The 24,408-nt window shown below is 39.6% G+C and overlaps 1 protein-coding gene across 2 annotated transcripts; it reads left to right on the forward strand.

Moving 5' to 3' along the window:
* The first annotated feature begins 9 nt into the window (after nucleotides 1–9).
* METTL3 (methyltransferase 3, N6-adenosine-methyltransferase complex catalytic subunit) lies at nucleotides 10–23,880 on the forward strand. 2 transcript variants are annotated; one of them, XM_043990020.1, is made up of 12 exons: nucleotides 10–244; nucleotides 18,711–18,928; nucleotides 19,037–19,441; nucleotides 19,907–20,082; nucleotides 21,076–21,292; nucleotides 21,505–21,692; nucleotides 21,897–21,935; nucleotides 22,076–22,184; nucleotides 22,317–22,382; nucleotides 22,515–22,627; nucleotides 23,334–23,405; nucleotides 23,736–23,880. In XM_043990020.1, the coding sequence occupies exons 1-12, from the start codon at nucleotides 145–147 to the stop codon at nucleotides 23,869–23,871; spliced, it is 1,839 nt and encodes a 612-aa protein (XP_043845955.1). In that variant the 5' UTR covers nucleotides 10–144; the 3' UTR covers nucleotides 23,872–23,880. The 2 variants fall into 2 exon arrangements, with proteins under 2 accessions (XP_043845955.1, XP_043845956.1); XM_043990021.1 differs by lacking the exon at nucleotides 23,736–23,880 and having other exon boundaries at nucleotides 23,334–23,600.
* The last annotated feature ends 528 nt before the right edge of the window (nucleotides 23,881–24,408 follow it).

Consider the following 24,408-nt stretch of genomic DNA (forward strand, 5'->3'; position numbering starts at 1 on the left):
ACACCGAGCCTCTTCCTGTTTGGTACCAAGTGTCCATGTGAAGTTTGTGCACCTCCCTCCTGGTGTCTGTGGCCCTGGCCGGGAGGAGGTGCTGGGGCTGCTGGAGCTTCGCCGCTCCTTACCCCGGGACGTGGGGAGGCAAAGATGTCCGACACATGGAGCTCTATCCAGGCCCACAAGAAGCAGCTGGACTCGCTGCGGGAGAGGCTGCAGCGGCGGCGGAAGCAGGACTCGGGGCACCTCGGTGAGGAGCGGGCGCGGGCGCGGGCGCGGAAGGGGAAAGACGCGGCTGACTATCCTGAGCTGAGCGTCGCAGGACGGGCGGGGCTGAGGAGGAAGGGGCAGAGAGGGGTGGAGGCTTGACATCCCGCCCATAACTGCTCTCCTGGGATCGCCTCTGGCCTCTTCGGTTTCCCTACAGTGTGTGTCACATAAGCATTGAGCTGGTGGGGTCCTAGACTCTCCTTTTAAAGAGTTCAGGGGATGGGGAACCCATTACCTATCAAGCTACCTTATTGCACTTTTCAACAGCTCTAATTATTAGGAAATTTTTCTTAACATCAAGCTGAAAAATGCTCCTGCACCTTCTACTCGTTGCTCTTGGCTCTGCTGTCTCAAACCAAGGAGTCCAATTAATCTCTAATTAAGAGAGATTAGAGATCTCTCTAAACTCCCCACCAAGTGACAACCGTTCAGCTAAATAAAGACAGTCATGCCGCAACACGCCCCCCTCCACTCCCCAGTCATTGAATCTTTTTTTCCAAATTAAATAACCTTGTCCCCCAGTTGAAACTCCTCTGTCGTGTTTTTCAGTCCTTTCATATCTTGGTGGTTGTCTTCTCCGTACACATTCCAGAAGGTAGATGGTTTGCTCTAGACCCCTTGAAAGTTCACCTCCCCTACAACTATATCGTATGGATTTCAACCTAATTTTTAAAGATCCAACACCAGTAAAATCTAACTCCAATCTCATTGTCTCTCTATCTTTGTTTATGCTTTGTAGAATGATACACTGTCATATAGGTGAAAGGAAGATACTATTTCCAAGGAAAAGAAGTGTGTCTGTGTCTTGTCGGGGTTGGAAAAAGAGGGGTAGGTTAGGAAATATAAGGAATGTGTGGTCCCAGTGAGGTGGTCCATGGATTGATTAATGTAAAAAGCACTTGTAGAACTGGACATTGTTTATTCCTATTTAGCTTTCATCAGTTACGACTCTGGGCCATTTTCTTAGGTAGTTTGGTGGCTGGGTAGAATGCCGAATTCAAATCATGAAGACTTAAGTTCAAATCTGGCCTCAGATATTTACTAGTTGTGTGACCCTGGGCAACTCACTAAACTTCTATTTGCCTCAGTTTCCTCCACTGTAGAATAAGGATAATAACATCGCCTATTCAAATGCTGTGCTTAGCATAGTGCCTGGCACATAGGTTATTCCTTTCTCCTCTTCTCCCTTTTCCCCCTTTCCCTTTTCTTCGTATTGTGTATACATGGTTTTGATTTTGTTTTTGATTGTTCTACTTTATATTTACTGATACAAATAGTCATTTTTGGGGTTTTGTCTTGTTTTTTTGCGGGGCAATGAGGGTTAAGTGACTTGCCCAGGGTCACACAGCTAGTAAGTGTTAAGTGTCTGAGGCCAGATTTGAACTTAGGTCCTCCTGAATTCAGGGCTGGTGCTTTATCCACTGCTCCACCTAGCTGCCCCACAAAGTAATTTTTGACAATAACTGAGAAACTGCATGGCTTAGTGTTTAGAGTGCTAGACTTAAAGTCAGAATACCTGGGTTCAAATTCTACTTCTGACACTTAGAAGCTGTACGACCCTTAATCTCTCCAGGCTTCAGTTTCATAATCTATAAAATGAAGTTAATAATGCCTTTTGTGGGACTCAAATGAAATAGTTTGTGTTTTGCAAAATTTTAAAGATCATTAGAAATGTCATATATACCTATATGTCCAAGCAACATTCTTTCAGTCGTGTGTGTGTGTGTGTGTGTGTGTGTGTAAATGAGTTCACAGAGTATAAATGTATGTTATGTACATGTATAATATGTATTGATCAGCTTGGCTAAGTGCTAGAATACTGGAATAGAATCTGGGCAACATGAGTTCAGATACCATCATACTATCAGATACTTGCTACCTGTGGACCCCAGGTAGGTCATTTAACTTCTCCATGGCATCAGTTTCTTCATGTTTAAATGTAGGTAACATGGGGCAGCTAGGTGGTGCAGTGGATAAAGCACCAGCCTTGGATTCAGGAGTACCTGAGTTCAAATCCGACCTCAGACACTTAACACTTATTAGCTGCGTGACCCTGGGCAAGTCACTTAACCCTCATTGCCATTAAAAAAAAAATGTAGGTAACACTACCAGGAAGGGCAGTGTTATGTTGTAGTTGGGGTGCTTGTCTTTTTTTTTTTTTTTTGTGAGGCAATTGGGGTTAAGTAACTTGCCCAGGGTCACACAGGTAGTAAGTGTCCAGTGTCTAAGGCCGGATTTGAACTCTGGTCCTCCTGACTCCAGGGCTGGTGCTCTATCCACTTGGCCACCTAGTTGCCCCCCTGGGGTGCTGTTCTTGAAGTCCAATATGCATGGGTTTGAATCCTGATACTACAATTTACTAGTTGTGTGATCCTAAACAAGTCGTTTCATCTCTAAAATCTTCACTTTCCTAAGACATTTACTAGCTAGGCAAGTCTTTAAGCTTCAGTTTTCTCATCTTTGAAATTTGATAACAATAATAATAACAGCTCCTACCTTGTGAAGATATTCCTATATAAATGCTATTATTATCCTGTGATTTTGTCCATGTCCTCCCAGCTTAGTGGGTTGGAGGCCTTCATTTATAACATTTCATGGATGTAGTACACATGCTATCTGTTTGTCTCTCATTCTCTCTAATATTTAAACTCTTTTATTGATGTTTTATTTCATCATATACAAATCCACATTCACAGTTTAGTCTTACAGTGTTTAATCCCAGAAAACAGTATGAAAAAGTGATGTTTGACTAATAGACTCATAGATTTAGAGTTGGAAAGAATTCAGAGGCATCCTCTTCATTTTACTGAGGGCAAAAGATGTGAACTACCTTGCTCATGGGTACACACCACTAGTAAGGAGCAGACCTGGAATTCAAACTGAGGTCCTCTGGCTCCAAATATAACTCTTTCTCCACCATACTACATTGATAGTACATAAAACCTCACAATAGTAGTTTAATGTTTATTAAAAGAAAAGAAAAAAATGAATGTTTTGTTGGTTAGTCAGCAAGTATTTTTGAAGAACCTACTGCCCGGTACCTTGCTAAGAGCTGGAGATACAAAGTTTAAAAGAAAACAAACTTATAGGGGCAGCTAGGTGGTGCAGTGGATAAAGCACCAGCTCTGGATTCAGAAGGACCTGAGTTCAAATCCGGCCTCAGACACTTGACACTTACTAGCTGTGTGACCCTGGACAAGTTACTTAACCCTCTTTGCCCTGCCAAAAAACAAAACAAAACCAAAAAACCATACAGACAGTCTTCTGCCCTCAAGGAGCTCAGAACCTCTTGAGGGAGACATGTAAATAAATGACTCCCTAAGAACAAGATATGTACAATATAAATTGGGGATTAGAGGGAAGCACTAGCATTAAGGGGGATTGGAAAAGGCTTCTTGTAGAAGATGGGATTTTAGCTGGGAAGCCAGAAACCAGAGATCAAAAAGGGAGAGAATTCCGGGCATGATGGGCAGCCAGTAAAAATATCTATGCATATTTTTTACAAGAAATTTCTTCTCTTCCCCACTCCCTCCCCCTCAATGGGGCAAATAGGGGAGAGGGAGGAAAAAAAATAATGGAAAGGTACTAGGATCCTACAAAAGTGAAATGTTTCATGAACTCTCAGATAAGGCCACTCACCACATTATTGGTTTTACTTAATTGTTTTACTTTTTCCAAGACATCTCTCACAAAGTGGGAATAATCTGTAAATTCAGGTAACATGAAAACAAAATACATCCATAAAACTTTAAATTTTAAAGAAAAAGAGAATATACAGAGTCAAAGATGGGGTGTCTTGTTTGAGGAATGTCAAGGAGCCCAGTGTCAGTGTGGAGGGGAGTAAAACTAAGAAGATTGGAAAAGTAGGAAGGGGTTAGGTTATGAAGGATTTAAAAAGCCAAATAGGATTTTATATTTGATCCTGAAGGTAAGTAGGAGTCATTGGAGCCACTAACTTTAATAAAATAGTTCCACCATTATCAATTTTTGGGGGGTGGGGCAATGAGGGTTAAGTGACATGCCCAGGGTCACACAGCTAGTAAGTCTCAAGTGTCTGAGGTCGGATTTGAACTCAGGTCTTCCTGAATCCAGGTCCAGTGCTTTATCCACTGCACCACCTAGCTGCCTCATCTGTTTTTTATCTGAGTTTTGTTTCCCATTAATGTTGTTGTTGTAGGAATTGTTTATGTTCTTCCTTTGGTTTGGCTGTCTTTGTTCCGCATCTTTTCATATAGATCTATTTATCCAGTCCGAAACTCTCTCCTAAACTACAGCCCCACATTATCAAGTGTCTGTTGAACATCTCTTCCTGGAAGCCCTGTGAGCATCTCAAACTCAGTATGGTCAGAAGGGAATTTATTGGGTTTTTTTTTTCTAATTAACTACCCCTCCTTCAAACTTTACTATTTCTGATGAAGAATCACTAAATTTCCAGTTATCCAGGTTTGAAACCTTGGGGTCATCTCTGATGCTTTATTCTTCCTCAGTGTCCATCTCCAATCAGTTACCAAGTTTTGTTGATTTTCCTGCCATAACATCTCTTATTAATCCTTTTCTCTGCACTGGACTTTGATGACTCAGGAGGAAAGAGTGAGTCTAATGACTTTGTGCAACTCTGCCTCACTTAAATCCAGTTCACTCACAAGTCGGGATATCACCTGTGATGTCATTGGTCATCTTCAGAAATGAAGGATGAACAACAATGACCGCCATAGTTCAGGCCCCCATCACTTTTCACTTGGACTAATACAGCTTGCTATTTAGTTTCCTGTTTCCAGTCTCTCCATACTCCATATAGCTACCAAATTGATAAATCCAAAACAGATATCAGATCTTATCAGTCCCCTGGCCAAAAATCCTCAATAAAGATCCTTAATCATTAAAACATAAATTTCCCAGCCAGGCATTTAAAGCCTTTTACAAAATAGCTCCTACCTTCCTTTCCAGACATATTTACTATTGTTCCTCTGCATATACTCTTCATTCCAAACAAACTAGCTTACAAACTGTTCTATGTACTATCTCCTACATGAGGCCTTTCATATTCTCTCTCTCCCCAACACACACTCTGTTTATATCTTCTATTTACTTATTGTGTGTGCATATTTTATCCCCAAACTGGAGAGGAAGCCCTTTTTGTCTTTGTATTCGCAACATGTAGCCTGGTGCCTTATACATATTGAATGTTGATAAATATTTGTTGAATTGGCCTTTTCATATTTCTTTGAATTCTTCATATTCATTGTTCCTTATATGGTACAGTGCCCATCTCTCATTATATGACTGACTCACTCCATTTTCCCATCACACTTTTCCAGGACAGTGTCTTTTTAAGCCACTTCTTACATTCAAAGTATGATTGGTAATGTGCTATACTTGCTAATACCATGTTGTGTCTCCCCATTGCCTGTTGAATACTATGCCATTTTGATTTTTCAGGAATTGTGGCATTCCATTTTGGAATTAGGGTCCAAGATTGGTGTTTCCCCTATCCTTGATGGAGATAAAAGTTTGTTGGAATTTTTTTTTAATCAATTCTAATGATAAGCATTTGCAAGAAGACCCCTACACACCAACATTTTTTTCTAAGGATGAAGTGGTAGAGAAGTTCTACAAATAACTTGATAAAATGTTCCAACTCAACTTGCTACTTAGTGACTTGGTGAAGATGAAGAGAAGTATATGTAAAAGTATAGTCCAGGAGAAAGAAATTGGAGGGGTCAAAGACTTGTAGCTATAGAAAAGTCACACCTCTAGATCTCAAATACTTCAGAAAAAGAATTGGTAGGCATAGGATATGGCAAGAATGAAATTTACTGCATTTTTAATAGATAGGAAAAAACTCGTTATTGATTTAGATGTTATTCTGAGTCAGTTATCTGGGTATAGACAAACCACGTTGTTGTCAGAGTGAAGATATGGCACCAACTAAAATAATTTAAACAAATTTTTGAAACTTTTAAAATGAGACGTAAACAGAATTGACATCAACATTAGCTTTCATAATTTTATCCCAAAGTATAACCAATATAAATTAATTGCCACAAGAAAATCAAAAGAGTGGAGAGAAGCACCATCATCAGCAAACATATAAATTACAAAATGGAGAGATGGCTGCCAAAACTAAACAAGTTAGTATATAAATTTGTCCTTAATCTCTTATGAAGGAGAATGATGAATGATTATGAGCAGTATCATTTTATAAGAGAAAAAAGCAGAGTGGCGTGTAAAACCAATTTAGAGAAAGCCCAACAAGATACCCAGCTAATCAAAGTCAATCCAAGAATAAAAATGGAGCATTACCCCCAAAACTGAAAAACAAAAAATCGATAAACACATTAAATGATGTTGGCAACTAAGGCTGATTCTCATTAAAAAAGTACTTGGAGCAGTCAAATGGTTCAGCATGAGATTTTTCTATAGAAATAACAAAGCATTACCATCTGACTCTTAGATGAAACTTCCTATATGTACTATCTCCCCCAAAAGAAGGTTAGCTCCTTGAGAACAGCAACTGTCTTTTTTTTTTCTATTTGTATCCCCAGTGCTTAACAAAGTACTTTGTACATAGTAAGTATTTAACAAATGCCTTTTAATGTATTCAGAAGCATCATTCTGTGTATCCTTTGTGTTGAGCAGTGAGCTACTGAAAACCGTTTTTCGAATTTAAGCCTCTAATGTCCTGGACAAGAACAGTAGTTTGACAACATTTTCTAAGTTGTGCCCTATATACTATAGTTGTTCTTTCTAACATGTCACAGCCCTTGTTGATGTGGGATGCTGCATACATAAATTGAACCTGCTGCTATGACCATTATTAGGGTCATAAACCTTAGAGAGCTACAAGAGTGAGATTATCTAGTCTGACTCACTCATTTTAGAGATGAACAAAGTCAGACCTTGAGGATATGACTCTCTGAAAGGGGAAATTTAGATGTGCAAAAAAAGATATTAGTAATATTTATTTTTTAAATAAATACATTTTATACACATTTATAATTTGTCCCTCTTACTATTCCCTCATTGAAAAAAAGAAAAAAAAAAACCTTGATCATAAATATGCATAGTCCTTGCCATACAGATTTCCACAAAGGCCATACTCTAAAATACATGTTTCTCTCTGCATTTTAAGTTCATCACTTCTCTTACAGGAGGTGGCTGTCTTGTTTCACCTTCATTCAGCTGGATTCATTGTCTGTCATTGAATTGATTACAGTTCTAAAATCTTTCAAAATTGTTTTGAGATATGATACTGATAGACCCCCCTTCCCACTTTTTTTCATGATTAATTTTGATATTCTTGACCTAGTGTTCCAATAATTGGTTTGGTTTTTTAAAGAATCTGTAGATAGGAAAGAACTGGAAACAAAGAAGATAACGATCAATTGGGAAGTGACTTTGCAAATTGTGGCATGTGGATGTATCATAAGAAATAATTAATATGAAGAATTCAGAGAAGTATAGGACGACTCATGAAAGAGTACAGAGTGAAGCACAATATACACAATGACTACAACAATATAAATAGAACAAAACCTGAAACTAAATACTATGGTTATAATGATCAAGCTCTGGCTCCAGAAAATAGTTAGGAATTTACACTTCCCTCCCTTCATTGCAGACATTTTAACTATGAATGTGAAATATGGCATGTACTGTCAAAATATAGTTTATATGTTGGTTTAGTTTTTTCCTGCTGTTTCTTTTCTGTCTTTTTAACTTTTTGTTACAAGGTGTGGCTTTCTTAGGAAAGGAATGAGGATCATGTTGAGAAATTAAGGTGTTACAGAAATAAAGATATCAATACAAATAAAATAGACAGGAGAGGGGAGGGAGAAGAGAAGAGACAGAGATTAAGAAGAGAAAGGGGAGAGAGAGGCCTCAGAAAGTTTGAAAACCATTATGCCTGCAGTTAGTTGTCCAACCTGTAGAGCTAGTTCCTTAGTGCATTTACCATGGACAGACAATGACTGCACAGCAAACTTGGCCCACAAGCAAATAGAAGGAGGGCGAGGTGGATTGTCTTTTAGAAATCATGCAGTGCTTTTAAAGACTCCAAGCTTTTCCCTGAAAGAATGGACTATCTTTTTAGTATCAGTATTTTTCATGGTATTGTTGAATTTGTATTCCCACCAGTTAGCACAGTGCCTGGCACATAGTAAGCACTATTAAATGCTTGTTGACTGACCTTTTATATGACTGTATGTCATGGAGTACCAGTCCCTAAAGAATTAAATCTGCAGATCACCCAAAGGACAATGGAGAGGGAGGAATCTGGTGGGGGGGGGGGGGGCGGTGAGGGAGTGCTGTTTCAAAGTGGAGTCATGAGTAGGCTACAGTGTGCTCCTAACAAAGAACTGACCAAAAGAAACAGTGAAAAAGATATATTCAGAGATATATAAACAGAAGAGGAGGTGGGCTAGTCACATAATGAGAGCAGAATAATCAGTGGACATCTAGGCTACATGCTTCAAATAAAGTCAGAAGACTTAAGATTCCTCACTCCCAGCATGTTGGGATGACCCTTACTGAGGATTTATGGGAAGATGTGAACAAAATTCACAAGGATAAAAAAGCACAAATGGATTAGTTTACACTGTTGAAAGCAGGAATCACATAGCCTCTGCAGTATGTGTATTTTAACTTATTAATTAAAATGCCATGCAAGTAATCAGAAGCTTTAATACATTTTAATTTATCTATGTGATGTTTTCTTATAAAAGAAGTAAATAAAGTTGGTTCAAAACAATATTTTTATAGTCTTACAAATTGTCTTGCTTTCTTGGTAGAGCTAAATACTGAGAAACAGGTAGGGTCATAAAATCCTAAATTTAGACAAGAAAAGGACTTTAGAGCTCTATTCCAACTCCTTCATTTTATAGATGAGGAAACTAAGATCCCAGCAGGTGAAATCATTTGTCCAAGGTCAGAAAAGTGATAAATAGCAGAACCAGGATATGAACCAGGGCCTCTCATTGCAAATACTTTGTTCTTTCTACTACCACAAAAATTAATTCAGCACACAAACAAAAGTATTATGGCCCTAGACCTGCCCAGATATCATTTCTTTTGAAGACTGTTTAAGCCTCCCCTATGAATGAAATTAATGAGGTGGGAGCTTTTTCTAAGTACTATCTTAGTGTTTTGAAATAATTCTTTTGATGAAACTCTGCATTTCATTATAAAGATAGGAAACAATATCTTTGGCTTTGTTATTATCCTAGAACAAAGGCCCTCTTTGCTGCTATATACTTGAGATATAATAACATATATGCCTACCTATTTATTTCAGATTCATATATGCTGGCTTATTAGATTTAAAGTATTTACATTTTTGTTCTGAACCTAATGGTGTGCTGATTTAACTAATTTTGTTGGGCCTCAGCGCAACAAAACGGTGTTGTTGCTGTTTTAAGTCAGTCTTAGTGTAAAAGATAAGCACAAACAATTTAATTGTGTTAGTTGATCTTGGCAAAGTGGTAATTATTAGGTTGAGTAGAAATTATTGAACCAGTGAGTCATATATGGACACTCAGATGTTTAGATGCATGAAATTAATTTGTTAATGGAATATTATTAGCTGATTGTTTAGAATTGTTACATGAATATGTATGTGTCTGTCTGTCTGTCTATCTATCTTTGGAAAATAAGTGGCTTCTTTCCTTGGAGTCCTGAATGCAAACAAAGAAAAACTCTCAGGAGAGATAACAACTTTCTAATCCCCATCCAGAATTCTATGAGAATACAAATCAAGTTAAATAGTGCTGAAATAAATGACTGTTCAGATTTTCAAAGAGAAAAGACTGACAACAAATTTTTGGTATTTATTGGTTGGGATGGTTCTCTTTCTTGGATACTTGTTTATATTAGGAAATAATAACTAATTTGTAAAGAGCAACTTTGATTCTCATTAACTGATACAAATCAAAAAGGTATTGGAGAAAGAAGTACTCAATTCTTGTTTCTAAAATGAAATCAATTTATTTAATTGATGGTATCAAGAATATATGAGAAATTATTTTAATAGCATATTTTTTCACTGACATTCAAGATGAAATCAAAATTAATGTTTTTTTCAGTAATAGCAAGATAGATCTCAGAAAATTTCTGATGATAGTGCTTAAAATATATCTGTGGCTAGAATAGTTTTATAAATGTTCTTAAATCAACATCTCTAAAGAACTGGGTAGTATCTTCAATCAATAGAGCAGCCAACATGAAGGGATCATTCAGTGGGTTTCATTTAAGTTAAAAGAGCCATCATCCAGCCAAGTTTACATGTGGGATTGCATGTTTTGAATTTGGTAATAATAGATGTCATGGGAAAGTCAGAAGAGGTTACTCCTCTCTTTTGAATCTTTAGATTCCTGTGCTTCATTCTTATGAGAGTCACATACAAAGAATGGATATTTGGCAGGAAAATAAGGTGGTGTTTCACAGCTGCAGCTTTGAGAAAAGTGTTTAAAGAATCATTATTTGTGACAGTTTGAGTAGACTATTCCCACACAGGATTTGGGGTTAGATAAGTTATAAGGATAGGACGCTCAAAAACTCACTATGTAGTTTTGAATTCATGATATACAGCTCAGTAGTTTCTAATAATTTTAAAATCATTTATACCATTTTAAAATTTCTTACATCCAAGTGACATGACTGTATTAGAGACTCAGGAAAGGATTTCAGAAACATTGAAAATACTATAGGTTCAGTCAAGACATTAGACATTTTCCTGAATAAACATAGGTCTCCATTTCTTGCATAACTTAATGTCAAGGACATTAATGTTATGTTAGAAAGTTCTCTACTCAAAGTATGAATGCACATTAGGAAAAATATTGCCTAGATAAAATGTGACCTACCTGTGACATCAAATGAAAATTTCAGAATGTTCATAATGTAGTAATGGATCCAGTTATTCAAGATATATTTAAAATCCTCCACCTCCACCACAGGTGGAATCATCTAGACATTTTGATGTGATGAGAAGCATTAATCACATCAGCACAATATACCAAATTTAATTTTTTAAAATAGATTTCCTCTTGTATCACTTACCCTCCCAAAGAACCATCACTTTTTTTTTTTAAGAACCATCACTTAAAACAAAGGGAAAAAGTTTTTTAAAGGAGGAAGAGGGGGGAAATTTTAGCAGAATCAATCAACATGTCAAAAAAAAAAGTGATATTACATACAGTGTTTCATGGCCTAGAAGAGCCACAGGACACTCCTTTCTGAGAAAGAAAGAAGAAATGGCAGCAGGGATTGCCTTTTTATATTTTTTTTCTTTGGGGCCAAGTTTTGTAATCATACACAGCTTACAACTTTAAGTTTCATTTGTTTTGTAGTGGTTCTATATTGTTGTGTTGTTTTCCTGGCTTTTCTTATTTCACTTTTCATCAATTCATGTAAGTCTTTGCTTTCCTGTATTCATTAAATTCATTATTTTTTTGGCAACACAGTAATATTTCATTACATTTATGTATCACAGTTTGTTTAGCCATTATTCAAACAATGACTATTTTGTTTCCAGTTTTTTGCTACCACAAAAGGTGCTGTTATAAACATTTTGGTGAATATGGAGCCATTCTTTTTTTCAGTGACCTCCTTGGGATTTATGCCTAGAAGTGTACTCTCTGAATCAAAGGGTATGGATATTTTAGCCATATTATGTGCATAATTCTAAATTACTTTCCAGAATGGTTGTGTTAATTCACAGCTCCCCCAGCAATTTATTAATGTGCCTGTCTTTATACAACTCCTCTAACATTTAGTATTCCCATCTTTTGTCATCTTTGCCACTTTGCTGGGTGTAAGGTGAAACCTCAGGGTCACTGTGATTTGCATTTTATTAGCTTAATGTTAGTTTTAAGAAATCATTGTGATATAACAAGTTAGATTGAGAAAGACCTCAAGTAGAAAGGTAAACTTTCTGAAAGTTTTTTGCTTTTTTGGACAGAGGGGTTTCTTTATTTAAAACACATTTTTATTGAAATCTTTTGTTTTTACATCTGCTAAGTCTCCCTCCATCCCCTTCCCCTGCCCCATATCTCATATAACAAAGATTTTTTTTTTAAGATGGGGAGGGGGGAGAATTGGCAAAAACTGATCAATGCATTGAAAAAATCGGGCAGCACATGCCATAACCATGTATCACTCCTCACCCCCACTTCTGCAAACAAGTAGGAAAAACTGTCTTCTCATATCTCTTCTTTGGAGCCATGCTTGTTCTTTGTAATTTGCAACATTCATTTTCAGTTGTGTTGTGGTGATTCTTTCCATTTCCATTGTTGTAATCATTGCATAAGTATTTTTTCTTTGCCCAGTTTTCCTTATTTAGTTCATTTATTCCATGCTTTTTATTTTTATTTGTTATTTCTTATAGCACAGTAATATTCCATTACATTCGTTTTATTTAAGAATTCTTGCAACAATTTCATTTGGGTTTTTTTTGGTTTTTTTTTTGTTTTTTTTTAGTGAGGCAATTGGGGTTAAGTGACTTGCCCAGGGTCACACAGCTAGTAAAGTGTTAAGTGTCTAAGGCCGGATTTGAACTCAGGTACTCCTGACTCCAGGGCCGGTGCTCTATCCACTGCGCCACCTAGCTGCCCCATTTGTTTTTATTAATATCTTTTTGTTTTTTATGTCACCTTCATTTCTGAATATCTTTTTTTCTCCAACCTTACTGTCAGCCTTCCTTTGTAACAAATATTACTGAGGAAAGGGGTGAGGTCAGTAAAATCAGCCAACTTATTCATTGATTGTGTTTGACTATTTATGCAGTATTCCACATTGATAGACCATCACCTCTTTGAAGAAGAGGGGGAGGCACATTTTTCTTAACTCTGTGATCCCTGACTTCCTTCAAGACTCAGCTCAAATTCTACCTTTTGAAGGAAGCCTTTCCTAGTCTCATTAGCTGCTAGTGCCTTCCCATCTAAGGGTTACCTTGTGGCTGCTTTGTATGTCTTATATTTGTTTATGTGTACATGTTAACTCTTTTTTGGGGGGGGGGCAATTGGGGTTAAGTGACTTGGCCAGGGTCACACAGCTTGTAAGTGTTAAGTGTCTGAGGCCAGATTTGAACTCAAGTACTCCTGACTCCAGGGCCGGTGCTCTATCCACTACGCCACTTAGCTGCCCCAAGAGCTTACATTCTAATGGAGAGAAAACATATATACATGTAGAATATATACAAAATGAATACAAGGTTACTTTTGGAAGGTAGGGCACTAGCAGCTGGGGAGCATGGGAGGTGGGGATGGAAGGCAGGTCAAGAAAGACTTTCTTGTAGAAGATTGTACTTGAACTGAAACTTGAAGGAAACCCAGGGATGCCAAGAGGCAGAAATGAAGAAGGAGTTCATTGGTTATTATGATTACATGAATTGTGATAACTTAGTGCTTCTTCTTCTTCTTTTTTTTTTTTTTTTTGGTGAGGCAATTTGGGTTAAGTGACTTACCCAGGGTCACACAGCTAGTAAGTGTCAAGTGTTTGCAGCTGGATTTGAACTCAGGTACTCCTGAATCCAGGGCCGGTGCTTTATCCACTGCACCACCTAGCTGCCCCCTCAGTGCTTCATTTTTTTTTTAAATTAATAAAGTATTTTTTTCCCATTACATGTAAAGATAGTTCTCAACTTTGTTTATATAAGCTTTACAATTTCAGATTTTTCTCCCTCCCTCCCCCCTCCCCTAGACAGCAGGTAATCTGATATAGGAGATATAGATATAGATATATAGACATAGATACACACATAATAACATTAATCCTATTTCTGCATTAGTCTTGTTATAAGAGAAAAAATCAGAGCAATGATGAAAAACCTCAAAATAGAAAAAAACAACAGCACTGAAAACAAAAGAAATAGTATGGTTCATTCAGCATCTACTCCACAGTTCTTTTTTTTTTTCCTTGGATTTGGAGATCCTCTTCTATCACGAGTTCCCTGGAACTCTTCTGTACCATTGCATTGATGAGAAGAATATAGTCCATCACAGTAGATCAACACTCGATGTTGATGATACTGTGTACAATGTTCTTCTGGTTCTGCTCATCTCACTCATCATCAGCCCACGCAAGACCCTCCAGGTTTCTCTGAACTCCTCCTGCTCATCGTTTCTTATAGCACAATAGTATTCCATTGTATTCATATACCACAACTTGTCCAACCATTCCCCAATTGATGGGCATCCCCTCAACTTCAATTCCTTGCCACCACGTAAAGAGCAGCTATAAATATTTTTGTACATGTGGGTCCCTTTCCCCTTTCCATAATTTCTTTGGGAAAAAGACCCAAAAGTGGTATTGCTGGGTCAAAGGGTATCAGTGCTTCATTTTTTAAAAACATCACAATGTTTTCTTGGTTTTTTGACTAACTCTTCCATTGGTTTAGACTCAGTTGTACAAGGCAAAAACAGTCTATTTCTTAGCCTAGATTTTTATACTTTATGAGAGAGGAAAAGGGTGTTCAGTTTTATGCCTTGTTCTGTTTTACTAGGTCTAAACCATGATGACATTATAGTCAGAAGCAAAACTTTGTGGAAATTAACAACTGTTTGCTCTTAGCAGTTAATAGGGAAATGAAATTCTGTTTAACAAAGAAGTTGATCATACTTAAGATGCAACATTGTCAGCAAAGTATCTTGCATAGCTGAGCTAAGTTTCTCTTCAATTAAATTTCCAAATTTCACTAAAATTAATTCCATAACAATAGAAATCTCTGAATAACCTTAAATTTTGTAATCTTTATGTGATAGTCCAGATTTTAGTGTGACAAAAAAAAAGATCTTTGGATCCTACTATAATGAGATTGGATCTAAATGACAGAGATACACGTCATATGAGTCTTATACAGAGTACTTATTTTGTTTAGAACTAGATCAATCAGTCAACAAGCATTTACTAAGTACCTACTATGTGCCAGGCAATAAACTCGGGCGCTGGGGGTAAAAATGTAAACTTATGACAATCCCTGGTTGTTTTTTTGTTTGTTTCTTTGCAGGGCAGTGAGGGTTAAGTGACTTGCCCAGGGTCACACAGCTAGTATCAAAGTGGCAGAATCCAGATTTGAACTCAGGTCCTCCTGAATCCAGGGCCAGTGTTTTATCCACTTTGCCACTTAGCTGCCCCCAACAATCCCTGTTCTTAAGGAACTTAAATTCTACTTGGAGTATATGGGATGTTCACAGATACACATACACAAATATAAAGTGATTGGGGAGGTGGGGCATTAACAATTGTGGGAAATCAGAAGGGTGTCTTAGAGGTGACAGTTAAGCTGAGCCTTGAAGGGAGCTTGGGGTTCCAAGAGGAGGAATTGAGGAATAAGAACATTTAAGATACGAGAAAGATGCTTGTGCAAAGGCAGGGAAACAGGAGGTAGGATGGAATGTATGGGGAACAGCAGGTAATCCAGTTTACCTGGAGGCAGTATGCATGAGGGGAATAGTGGGTAGATAGGCTGGGGAGATAAACTGGAGCCAGATGGGAAAAGGAGCTTTAAATATCAAGGGAGTTTGTATTTTATCTTAAAGGCAAAGGGGAGCAACTGAAGTTTCTTAAGCAAGGGAAGGAGAATCAGACTTTTACTTTAGGACAATCAACTTGGCAGCTCTTTGGAAGAAGAATTGAGAGAGGCTAATATCAGGGATACCAATTAGGAAGTTATTAGTTGGGGGGCAGCTAGGTGGTGCAGTGCATAAAGCACCGGCCTTGGATTCAGGAGGACCTGAGTTCAAATGTGGCCTCAGACACTTGACACTTACTAGCTGTGTGACCCTGAGCAAGTCACTTAACCCTCATTGCTCTGCCCCCCACCTCCACCCCTAAAAGGAGTTATTAGTTATCCAAATGGAAAGTGATGAGGGCCTCAACTTAGGGTACTTGTGGGAATAGGGACAGAGAATAGCCACTAAAGATGGTAAGGCAGTATCTACGAGACTGGATAGGTGATTAAATGGGGTGGGGGTGTGGTGGAGGTTAATGAGAAGGAAGAGATAAGGATGATTGCTTGGTTGCAAACCTAGTTGACTAGAATGATGGTGTTTGTTTTTTGTTTGTTTGGTTTGGTTGTTGTTGTTGTTGTTGGCAGGGCTAAGAGGGTTAAGTGACTTGCCCAGGGTTACACAGCTAGCAAGTGTCAAGTGTCTGAGGCTGGATTGGAACTCAGGTCCTCCTGAATCCAGGGCCAGTGCTTTATCCACTGCACCACCTAGCTGCTCCCATAATGATGGTGCTCTGGAGGAAAATCAGGAACAGCCTGTTGGAAGTGCCCCTCTGCTATATTTGGAGTAAAAAATAGAGATTTTAGGAAGTAGGGGGAGGGGATGCATTCCAGAGATGAGAAATAGCTAATAGGCTAGTTCAACTGAAAGGGCATGGGCTGGCTGTGGTGTATGTGAGATATAAAGGGGACAAACAGGAAAGAAGACTGAAAAGGTGGGTGGAAGCCAGTCATGGAGGGCATTAAATTTCAGGCTGAAGAGTTTTGTTTTAAATATACTAAGTTTGAGATGGTTATGGGACATCCACATAGAGATGTCAAGCAGGCAGTTAGAAACATAGGCCTGGAATTTGGGAGAGAGATTAGGGCTGAATATATAGATCTGAGAGTCACCAACATAACTGAATAAAGAGGAGTTGATGAGATCACTAAGAGAAAGTACGTAGAAAGAAGAAAAGAGGAACCAGGACAGCCCTGAAGTATACCTAGTTAGGGCGATCCTGTAAAGGAGACTGAGAGAATTAGGCAGTTAAGAAGAGAACCATAACAAAGCAGTACCATTAAAACCTGAGCAAAGAATATCCACATGGAGAGGGAAGTCAGCAGTAGAAAATGCTAATGATATCAAGAAGGACAAGGGGGGATGGCTAGGTGGTGCAATGAATAGAGATAGAGCACCAGCCCTGGATTCAGGAGGACCTGAGTTCAAATCTGGCCTCAGACACTTGACACTTACTATTTGTGTGACCCTGGGCAGTCACTTACCCCTCATTGCCCTGCAAAAAAAAAAAGAAGCAGCATGAGGACTAAGAAATTTATTGGATTTAGCAATAAATAGTATTGGTGCACTTGGAGAGGGCAGTTTCAGTTCATGGTGAGGATAGAAGCCAGATTATTAGGAGCTGAGAAGTGAGTGGGACGTGAGAAAGTTGAGGCAGCTTTTTCTAGGAGTTTGAAATTGAAAAGGAATGAGAGAACAAAAGTTTAGGGAATGGTAAGCTCGAGTAAATAGATTTTGTTTTAAAGGATGAATGAGGTCTGGGCATATTTATAGGCAACTGGGAAGGAGCCGGTGGATAAAGGAGAGGTTGAACATTGGGGTGAGTGGAGGATGATGGTAGGGGCAGTCTACCATTGATTAGTCCTTGATACCTTTCACTCTCAGATAGGGAGGTTGACATTGGTAAAGAGAAGAACCACCTTATCCTTTAAGACTATAGCAAAGAAGGGAACAGGAGGTGATATTGCAGTGATTCATAGTATAGAATGGGAAGGAGAGGGAGCTCTCAGTAAATTGTGGAGTGTTTTTTGTTGTTTTTGGTGAAGTATGAAGTAGTCATTTCCTGGGAGCTTTCTGGGGGATGGGGTGGTGGAACATTTGAGAAAAGGTTTGGAACATCTGCTGTGAGGAATGTGATATTCAGTGAAGAGTAAAGGAGTAGCAGCCCAGTTAAGTCCGGATAACATACTGGGGAGAAATAGGGAAGAAGTGGTGGAAAAAGAGGAGTACCAAACCCATAGACGGGAAGCATTCTTAGAGATTTAGTGGGCTTCAGGAAAATTTTGTTTCCATTTTAATTAGATAATAATTTAGAAGGCAGAATAGGCCATTTCAAAGTCCTAATGCTTGAAAGTCCTCCCTTATGACTGTGACATGAGACTAAGAAAATGTGTTCTTCCTAACTCAAGAAGGTCGCCTAGCCCTAACTTTTGGGAACTTTTGTCATCTAAACCAAAAGATGACCCTGAAGATAAAAAGTGGAAAAATTTACATCTAAGTATTGTTCCTTAGTTTATTAACTTTAGTTTTGGAGAAGACTTATGTAGGGAACTCACAAGACCATCCTGGGAAAAGGATTAGGAAGCTTGGTGACTGTTCCATGAAAGCCAAAAGAAGGAAAAGTCAATCTAATAGACTTGGTCAGAGAATCTGTTTGACTTGAGGAAAAGTTATTGCTGGGGAAGCTGAGTTTAGAGTTACTTTAAGGTACAGCTAGGTGGCGCAGTGGATAAAGCGCTGGTCCTGGATTCAGGAGGACCTGAGTTCAAGTTTGGCCTCAGACATTTGACACTTACTAGCTGTGTGACCCTGGGCAAGTCACTTAACCCCTCATTGCCCCCCCTCCCCCCCCAAAAGTTTAAAATATACAGTGTGGCCAGTGGTTGTATTCTAAGTCCTGCCATGTTCTTCTCTTTACACCTCTTTCCCTTCTTCCTTTCTTAGATCCTCGGAACCCAGAAGCAGTGCTGTCACCAACCTTTCGCAGTGACAGTCCAGTACCCATGACACCCACCTCAAGTGGCCCTAAACCCAGCACTGCTGCAGGAACTCCAGAGCTCGCCACAGACCCTGAGCTGGAGAAGAAGTTATTACACCACCTCTCAGACCTGGCACTGACACTGCCCACTGATGCTGTGTCCATTCGCCTTGCCATCTCTACGGTAATGACATCTATGTGACCGGTAATGACATCTATGTGACGGAGGGCTGGGATCTCCCACTTTCCCTTTTCTTCAGCTCATAGCCAGTGTCTTGTTGCCCCTCCCCAGCCAGATGCCCCTGCAACACAAGATGGGGTGGAAAGCCTTCTACAGAAGTTTGCAGCACAAGAGTTGATTGAAGTAAAACGAGGCCTTCTCCAAGATGATGCCCATCCCACCCTGGTGACCTATGCTGACCATTCCAAGCTCTCAGCCATGATGGGGGCTGTGGCGGAGAAGAAGGGCCTTGGGGAAGTAGCAGGGGCCAGCACAGGGCAGAAGCGGCGGGCAGAGCAGGACCCCACAACAGCTGCTACATTTACCAGCTCCTCAACCTCTGGTCTGGCCTCCTCAACCTCAGAGCCAGCCAAAGAACCAGCCAAAAAATCCCGGAAACATGCCGCTTCCGATGTAGACCTGGAAATTGAGAGTCTCTTGAATCAACAGTCTACCAAGGAGCAACAGAGCAAGAAGGTTAGGAATGGAAGTAATGCCAATAGGAAACCCTAGAGAAAAATTAAGGGGAAGAATATATGTAGATAAGTGTTACAGGTAGCGCCCCCCCCCAAAGTACTTAGGTGGGAGAATAGGAATGGGGAAGATCCAGGGAAGTGGATCCTAAGTTAGAGAATGAGACTGGGCAAAAGGGATTATTCTTTTTTTGTTTTGTTTTAATTTCTGGGTAAAGGACAGCCTAAGTGATTAGACCAGGAAGTCAAAAACTTTGCATTCTAATTTGAGCCCATATACTACCTTACAGGTCAGGCTTGTGTGTACTAGGCCTTAGGTAACTGTTCTCTTTGTTCTTTTACTCTATAGCAAATCATACATTTTTCAATTTGTTCTTACCTCTCCAAAAGAATATGTAGAGGTGCTTGTGAAGGAGCTGGTAAGGCCTACATGAAGAACCTCTTAGGTCTTCAGTTTCTTTTGTTATAGGTGAGTCAGGAGATTTTGGAGCTGTTAAATACAACAACAGCCAAGGAACAGTCCATTGTGGAGAAGTTCCGCTCACGAGGACGGGCCCAGGTACAAGAGTTCTGTGACTATGGCACCAAAGAGGAGTGCATGAAGGCCAGTGATGCCGACCGACCCTGCCGCAAGTTACACTTCAGGTCTTTTGAGAGGGAAAAAGGTGGGGTGGCTCCCTAGGAATAGGCATTTATTGCCTTGAGGCACAAGTCCTTTCCAAAGCCATTGGCATTCTTCTCTCACCCTGTCACCTAGCATTTGAATATTTGGGTTATGGAGGTGCTGCCCCCATACAAAGATAGGGTCTTCCCTATCCCAGCTAGAAGTGGAAGATTAAAAATGCCCCATTTTTATGATCTTCCTTCCTGAAACAAGAAAGCATTAAGGTGTTTTCTAAATCCCACTGACATGTAGACTTCTTTAAAAGGAGTATGGGGGCAGCTAGGTGGCACAGTGGATAAAGCACTGGCCCTGGATTCAGGAGTACCTGAGTTCAAATCCGACCTCAGACACTTGACACTTACTAGCTGTGTGACCCTGGGCAAGTCACTTAACCCCCATTGCCCTGCAAAAAAAAAAAAAACGGAGTATGACTTCAGGGGGCAGAGAAAGACAGGAAGCTGTAGAAAGTCTGTCGATTGAATGGTTTTTAAACTTTTCTATAACCAGATGGTGTTTTCTTCCTGGTTTTGTGATACAGAAGCTAACTTGAAGAAGGGGAGTAGAACAGATCTTTTCTACAATTTTGATCATATCCTGTATTATTTGCCATTCTTCCTTCCCCAAAGCTACTAGTGATAAAGACATTTGAATGAGAGCATGGAAGACTGGCTGTGGGAATCTTGTGAGAACAGATCTGATACATGAAGTATACCACATTTGCATGTTAAAATCTGAAGCTGAGGGGGGCAGCTAGGTGGCGCAGTGGATAAAGTACCAGCCCTGGATTCAGGAGTACCTGAGTTCAAATCCGGCCTCAAACACTTGACACTTACTAGCTGTGTGACCTTGGGCAAGTCACTTAACCCCCATTGCCCTGCAAAACCAAACCAAAACAAACAAACAAAAAAATCTGAAGCTGAGGTAGTTTACTTTCTTCTGGGCAGCTCTGAATTCTTTGGTTTTATCTCCCACAGGCGAATCATCAATAAACATACAGATGAATCATTGGGTGACTGTTCCTTCCTCAACACCTGTTTCCACATGGATACTTGCAAGTATGTACACTATGAGATTGATGCCTGTATAGATGCTGAGGCACCTGGCAGCTCGGACCACCCCCCTAGTCAGGAACTGGCCCTCACACAAGGTGTTGGTGCTGACTCCAGTGTGGATCGACTCTTCCCACCCCAGGTATCACTGCTTAGAGAAATCCTGAGCCCAATTTTAGGAGTGTTTATGTAAGAGAAAGCCAAAGTTGTAGGAAGGGCAAAGCTGTAATAGGTTATTACCCTACTTATTAGGAATAGGGTAATTTTTTACAGTGGGCTAGAAGGATAAAAGAGGGATTGGAGCTGGATTTGACTTTTGGAGGCAAGAAGATGACCAGTTTACCTCCCACACAGTGGATCTGTTGTGACATCCGCTACTTGGATGTGAGCATCTTGGGAAAGTTCGCAGTGGTAATGGCTGACCCACCCTGGGATATTCACATGGAGTTGCCATATGGTACCCTAACAGATGATGAGATGCGGAGACTCAACATCCCAGTGCTTCAGGATGATGGCTTTCTGTTTCTCTGGGTCACAGGCAGGTATGCACATTCCAATTTTAGGGATATGAAAATACAGTTATGGCATAAAAGTACTGAGTGCTATTAAGCTTATGATAGATGTTAACCTATCCTACTTGAACCATGACTCACCCCATTCCTCATTTTATATTTTTATAATTAAATTCCTCAGCGGGGTGGAAAGAGGCAGTGATGATATTTAACTCTCCTTTTTTTCCTCCCTAGAGCCATGGAGCTGGGCAGAGAATGTCTGAACCTCTGGGGGTGAGTTTTAATAATTCTGTGATATAACTCCATATCCCCCCACATTTTCCAGTTCCCCTTTTTTCCTTTCACCTTTGTAGATGATACTGTCCTTGCAGAATTTGAAAGGCTAACTGTATTTATTCATTTATTTCCCATAGGTATGAACGAGTAGATGAGATTATCTGGGTGAAAACAAATCAGTTGCAACGTATCATCCGAACAGGGCGCACAGGCCACTGGCTAAACCATGGGAAGGAGCATTGTTTAGTAAGTATCTGTGGAAATTGACTAAATAGGATGAAAATGGAACAATAACTTAGTTTTTTGTTGAGGTACAATGTGCTAGCAGAAGCTTCAGAAATACATATATAATGCATTCTCTGTCTCCATGGTGGGCAGGTTGGTGTCAAGGGAAATCCTCAAGGCTTCAACCGAGGCCTCGATTGTGAAGTGATTGTAGCTGAGGTAAGTACCTGTATCCCCAAAGCATTCTGCATTTCCCTCTCTATAGTGAATTCTCACACACTCTTCAGTATCTCATTTCATTGTGAAAATGTTCATTTTCATTTTAAAGCAGTTATGACTTTTGTTTTTCAGGTTCGCTCTACCAGCCACAAACCAGATGAAATCTATGGAATGATAGAGAGGCTATCCCCTGGGACCCGAAAGATTGAGTTATTTGGACGACCACATAATGTACAGCCCAACTGGTAAGGCTCCCAGAAGATAGCCTGGGATAACAGCTTGCTGCATCCCCCTAACCCCCAATATGGACTGAAAACTAGCATAGCTTCTTCTACTCCACTCTTATTCTAATGCCTGAGCCCGAATTGCCTCACATTCTGTTAGGGCTGCCACTTGTTTGGTGGGGGTACTCTGCCCCCTTGTGGTTGTGAAGATTATTCTTTCTTTAATGCTCAGATGGGGCAGTTAATTTGGTTCAATGCATCCCAAACCTAATCTCTTCCCAGAGTGACTACTGTCACTTATTTCATTCACCATTTTCTAAAGAATGTCTAGTAACAGCAACATTGAGAGGTCTAGACTAATGTTGGCATGTCATCTGTGTGCTATGAGCACTTCTAACTTTTGAGCTCAAAAGTTATGCACCCGTATCTAAGCCCGGAGTCTACATAGGAACTAGATTAAATTTGTGGTAGCAAGTGGTCTGGGAACCTTGAGCAAAGAAAGAAAGAAAAAAAGGACCATATTCTCCTTTGATAGTAACAGTTAAGGCATTAGATTAGATATTGGTTTTTAAATATTTTGATAACTTTCTCTATCACTGGTTCCTTTTCTAATCCAATATATTTTATGTATTTAATAGCATTATTCTGAGAAAGGGTCTGTTACACAAAATAAGGTTAGTAAGTCCAGAGTTGTGCTGAGTTTTTCACTGTTACTCCTTATTTCCAGGATCACCCTTGGGAACCAACTTGATGGGATTCACCTGCTTGACCCAGATGTGGTTGCCAGGTTCAAGCAACGGTATCCTGATGGCATTATCTCCAAACCTAAGAACATGTAGAAGTACTTCTTTCCTGGATAGCTAAGCAGCCATAGGGATGTCTGCTGTAATTACTGCCCTGGACCTGAACAGACTCCTTTGGGGGAAGGAAGGGGAAAATGGGTATCTTTTTAAATAAAATGGGACTGACTGTCAAATTCTATGTATGGGCTACAGCCATAATTAGTAACTAATAATACATAAATGTATATAGAAAGGGAGAGAGAGGCTAATCTCTGAACTGTTTACTCTAAAGCAAATATGAGTTTTTGCTACTCTTCATTAACTAATAGGTACTTTTTTTTTTTCAGAATTGCAACAAGTGAAAACGTACCACTGGATTACTTAACCTGGCCATATTTAGAGGACCAAGAACAGTTTAGGGTATGCAGGCCTGGTTTACCCGCTAACTTAAACAAGAATCTCCTCCCTTGGAAACACATGTAGACAAGTACTTTGTCAAACACTAGTGTTCACAGCCTCTAACAATTAGAGACATTTTACTAGCAGAAGGCAATCTGACCTTCACTTATGACCTGAGATAACAAATCAGGTAAGGAGAGGTTGCTGAAAATATTTTGTTTACAAATCAAATGGGGAAGAGATGAATGTATAGAGACCATAGAGCCACGTTTCTTCCTAAGACATGAAAAGCAGTACAAATGTAAACATGTTGTTTTTCTTTGAGGTGCAGAGCTATGTATTTTCTCTTATCATTTTAATTATCTTTCAGACAAGTCCTTTGAAAATTATACCAACAATTTTTTTCTTAAAAAGAATCAAACAACTCCCCTACCCCCCCACCTCCCCACGTTCTGTCTCACTTCCCCAACTCCTCTGCTGTCATCACTGGGCCCTCTGCTTGTACTTGAATGTATAAAGCAGCCCCAGATTTCAGCAAACATGGTGACCCTCCTCCAAAGCCTGGTCCCTATCCAAGAAAAGAAAAGGGAAGCAGCACGGAGGGCCATTATTGACTGGAAT

The sequence above is a fragment of the Dromiciops gliroides genome, chromosome 2 (genome assembly GCF_019393635.1).
Source record: "Dromiciops gliroides isolate mDroGli1 chromosome 2, mDroGli1.pri, whole genome shotgun sequence".
NCBI lineage: Eukaryota > Metazoa > Chordata > Mammalia > Microbiotheria > Microbiotheriidae > Dromiciops > Dromiciops gliroides.

What these genes read in the sequence shown, in the direction of transcription:
- METTL3 (XM_043990020.1), top strand. Translation starts at nt 145, where the DNA reads ATGTCCGACACATGGAGCTCTATCCAGGCCCACAAGAAGCAGCTGGAC. An exon ending in GAATGTCTGAACCTCTGGGG is followed by an intron (nt 21,936 to 22,075) that starts GTGAGTTTTAAT and finishes TATTTCCCATAG; the next exon opens with GTATGAACGAGTAGATGAGA. An exon ending in GTGAAGTGATTGTAGCTGAG is followed by an intron (nt 22,383 to 22,514) that starts GTAAGTACCTGT and finishes TTTGTTTTTCAG; the next exon opens with GTTCGCTCTACCAGCCACAA.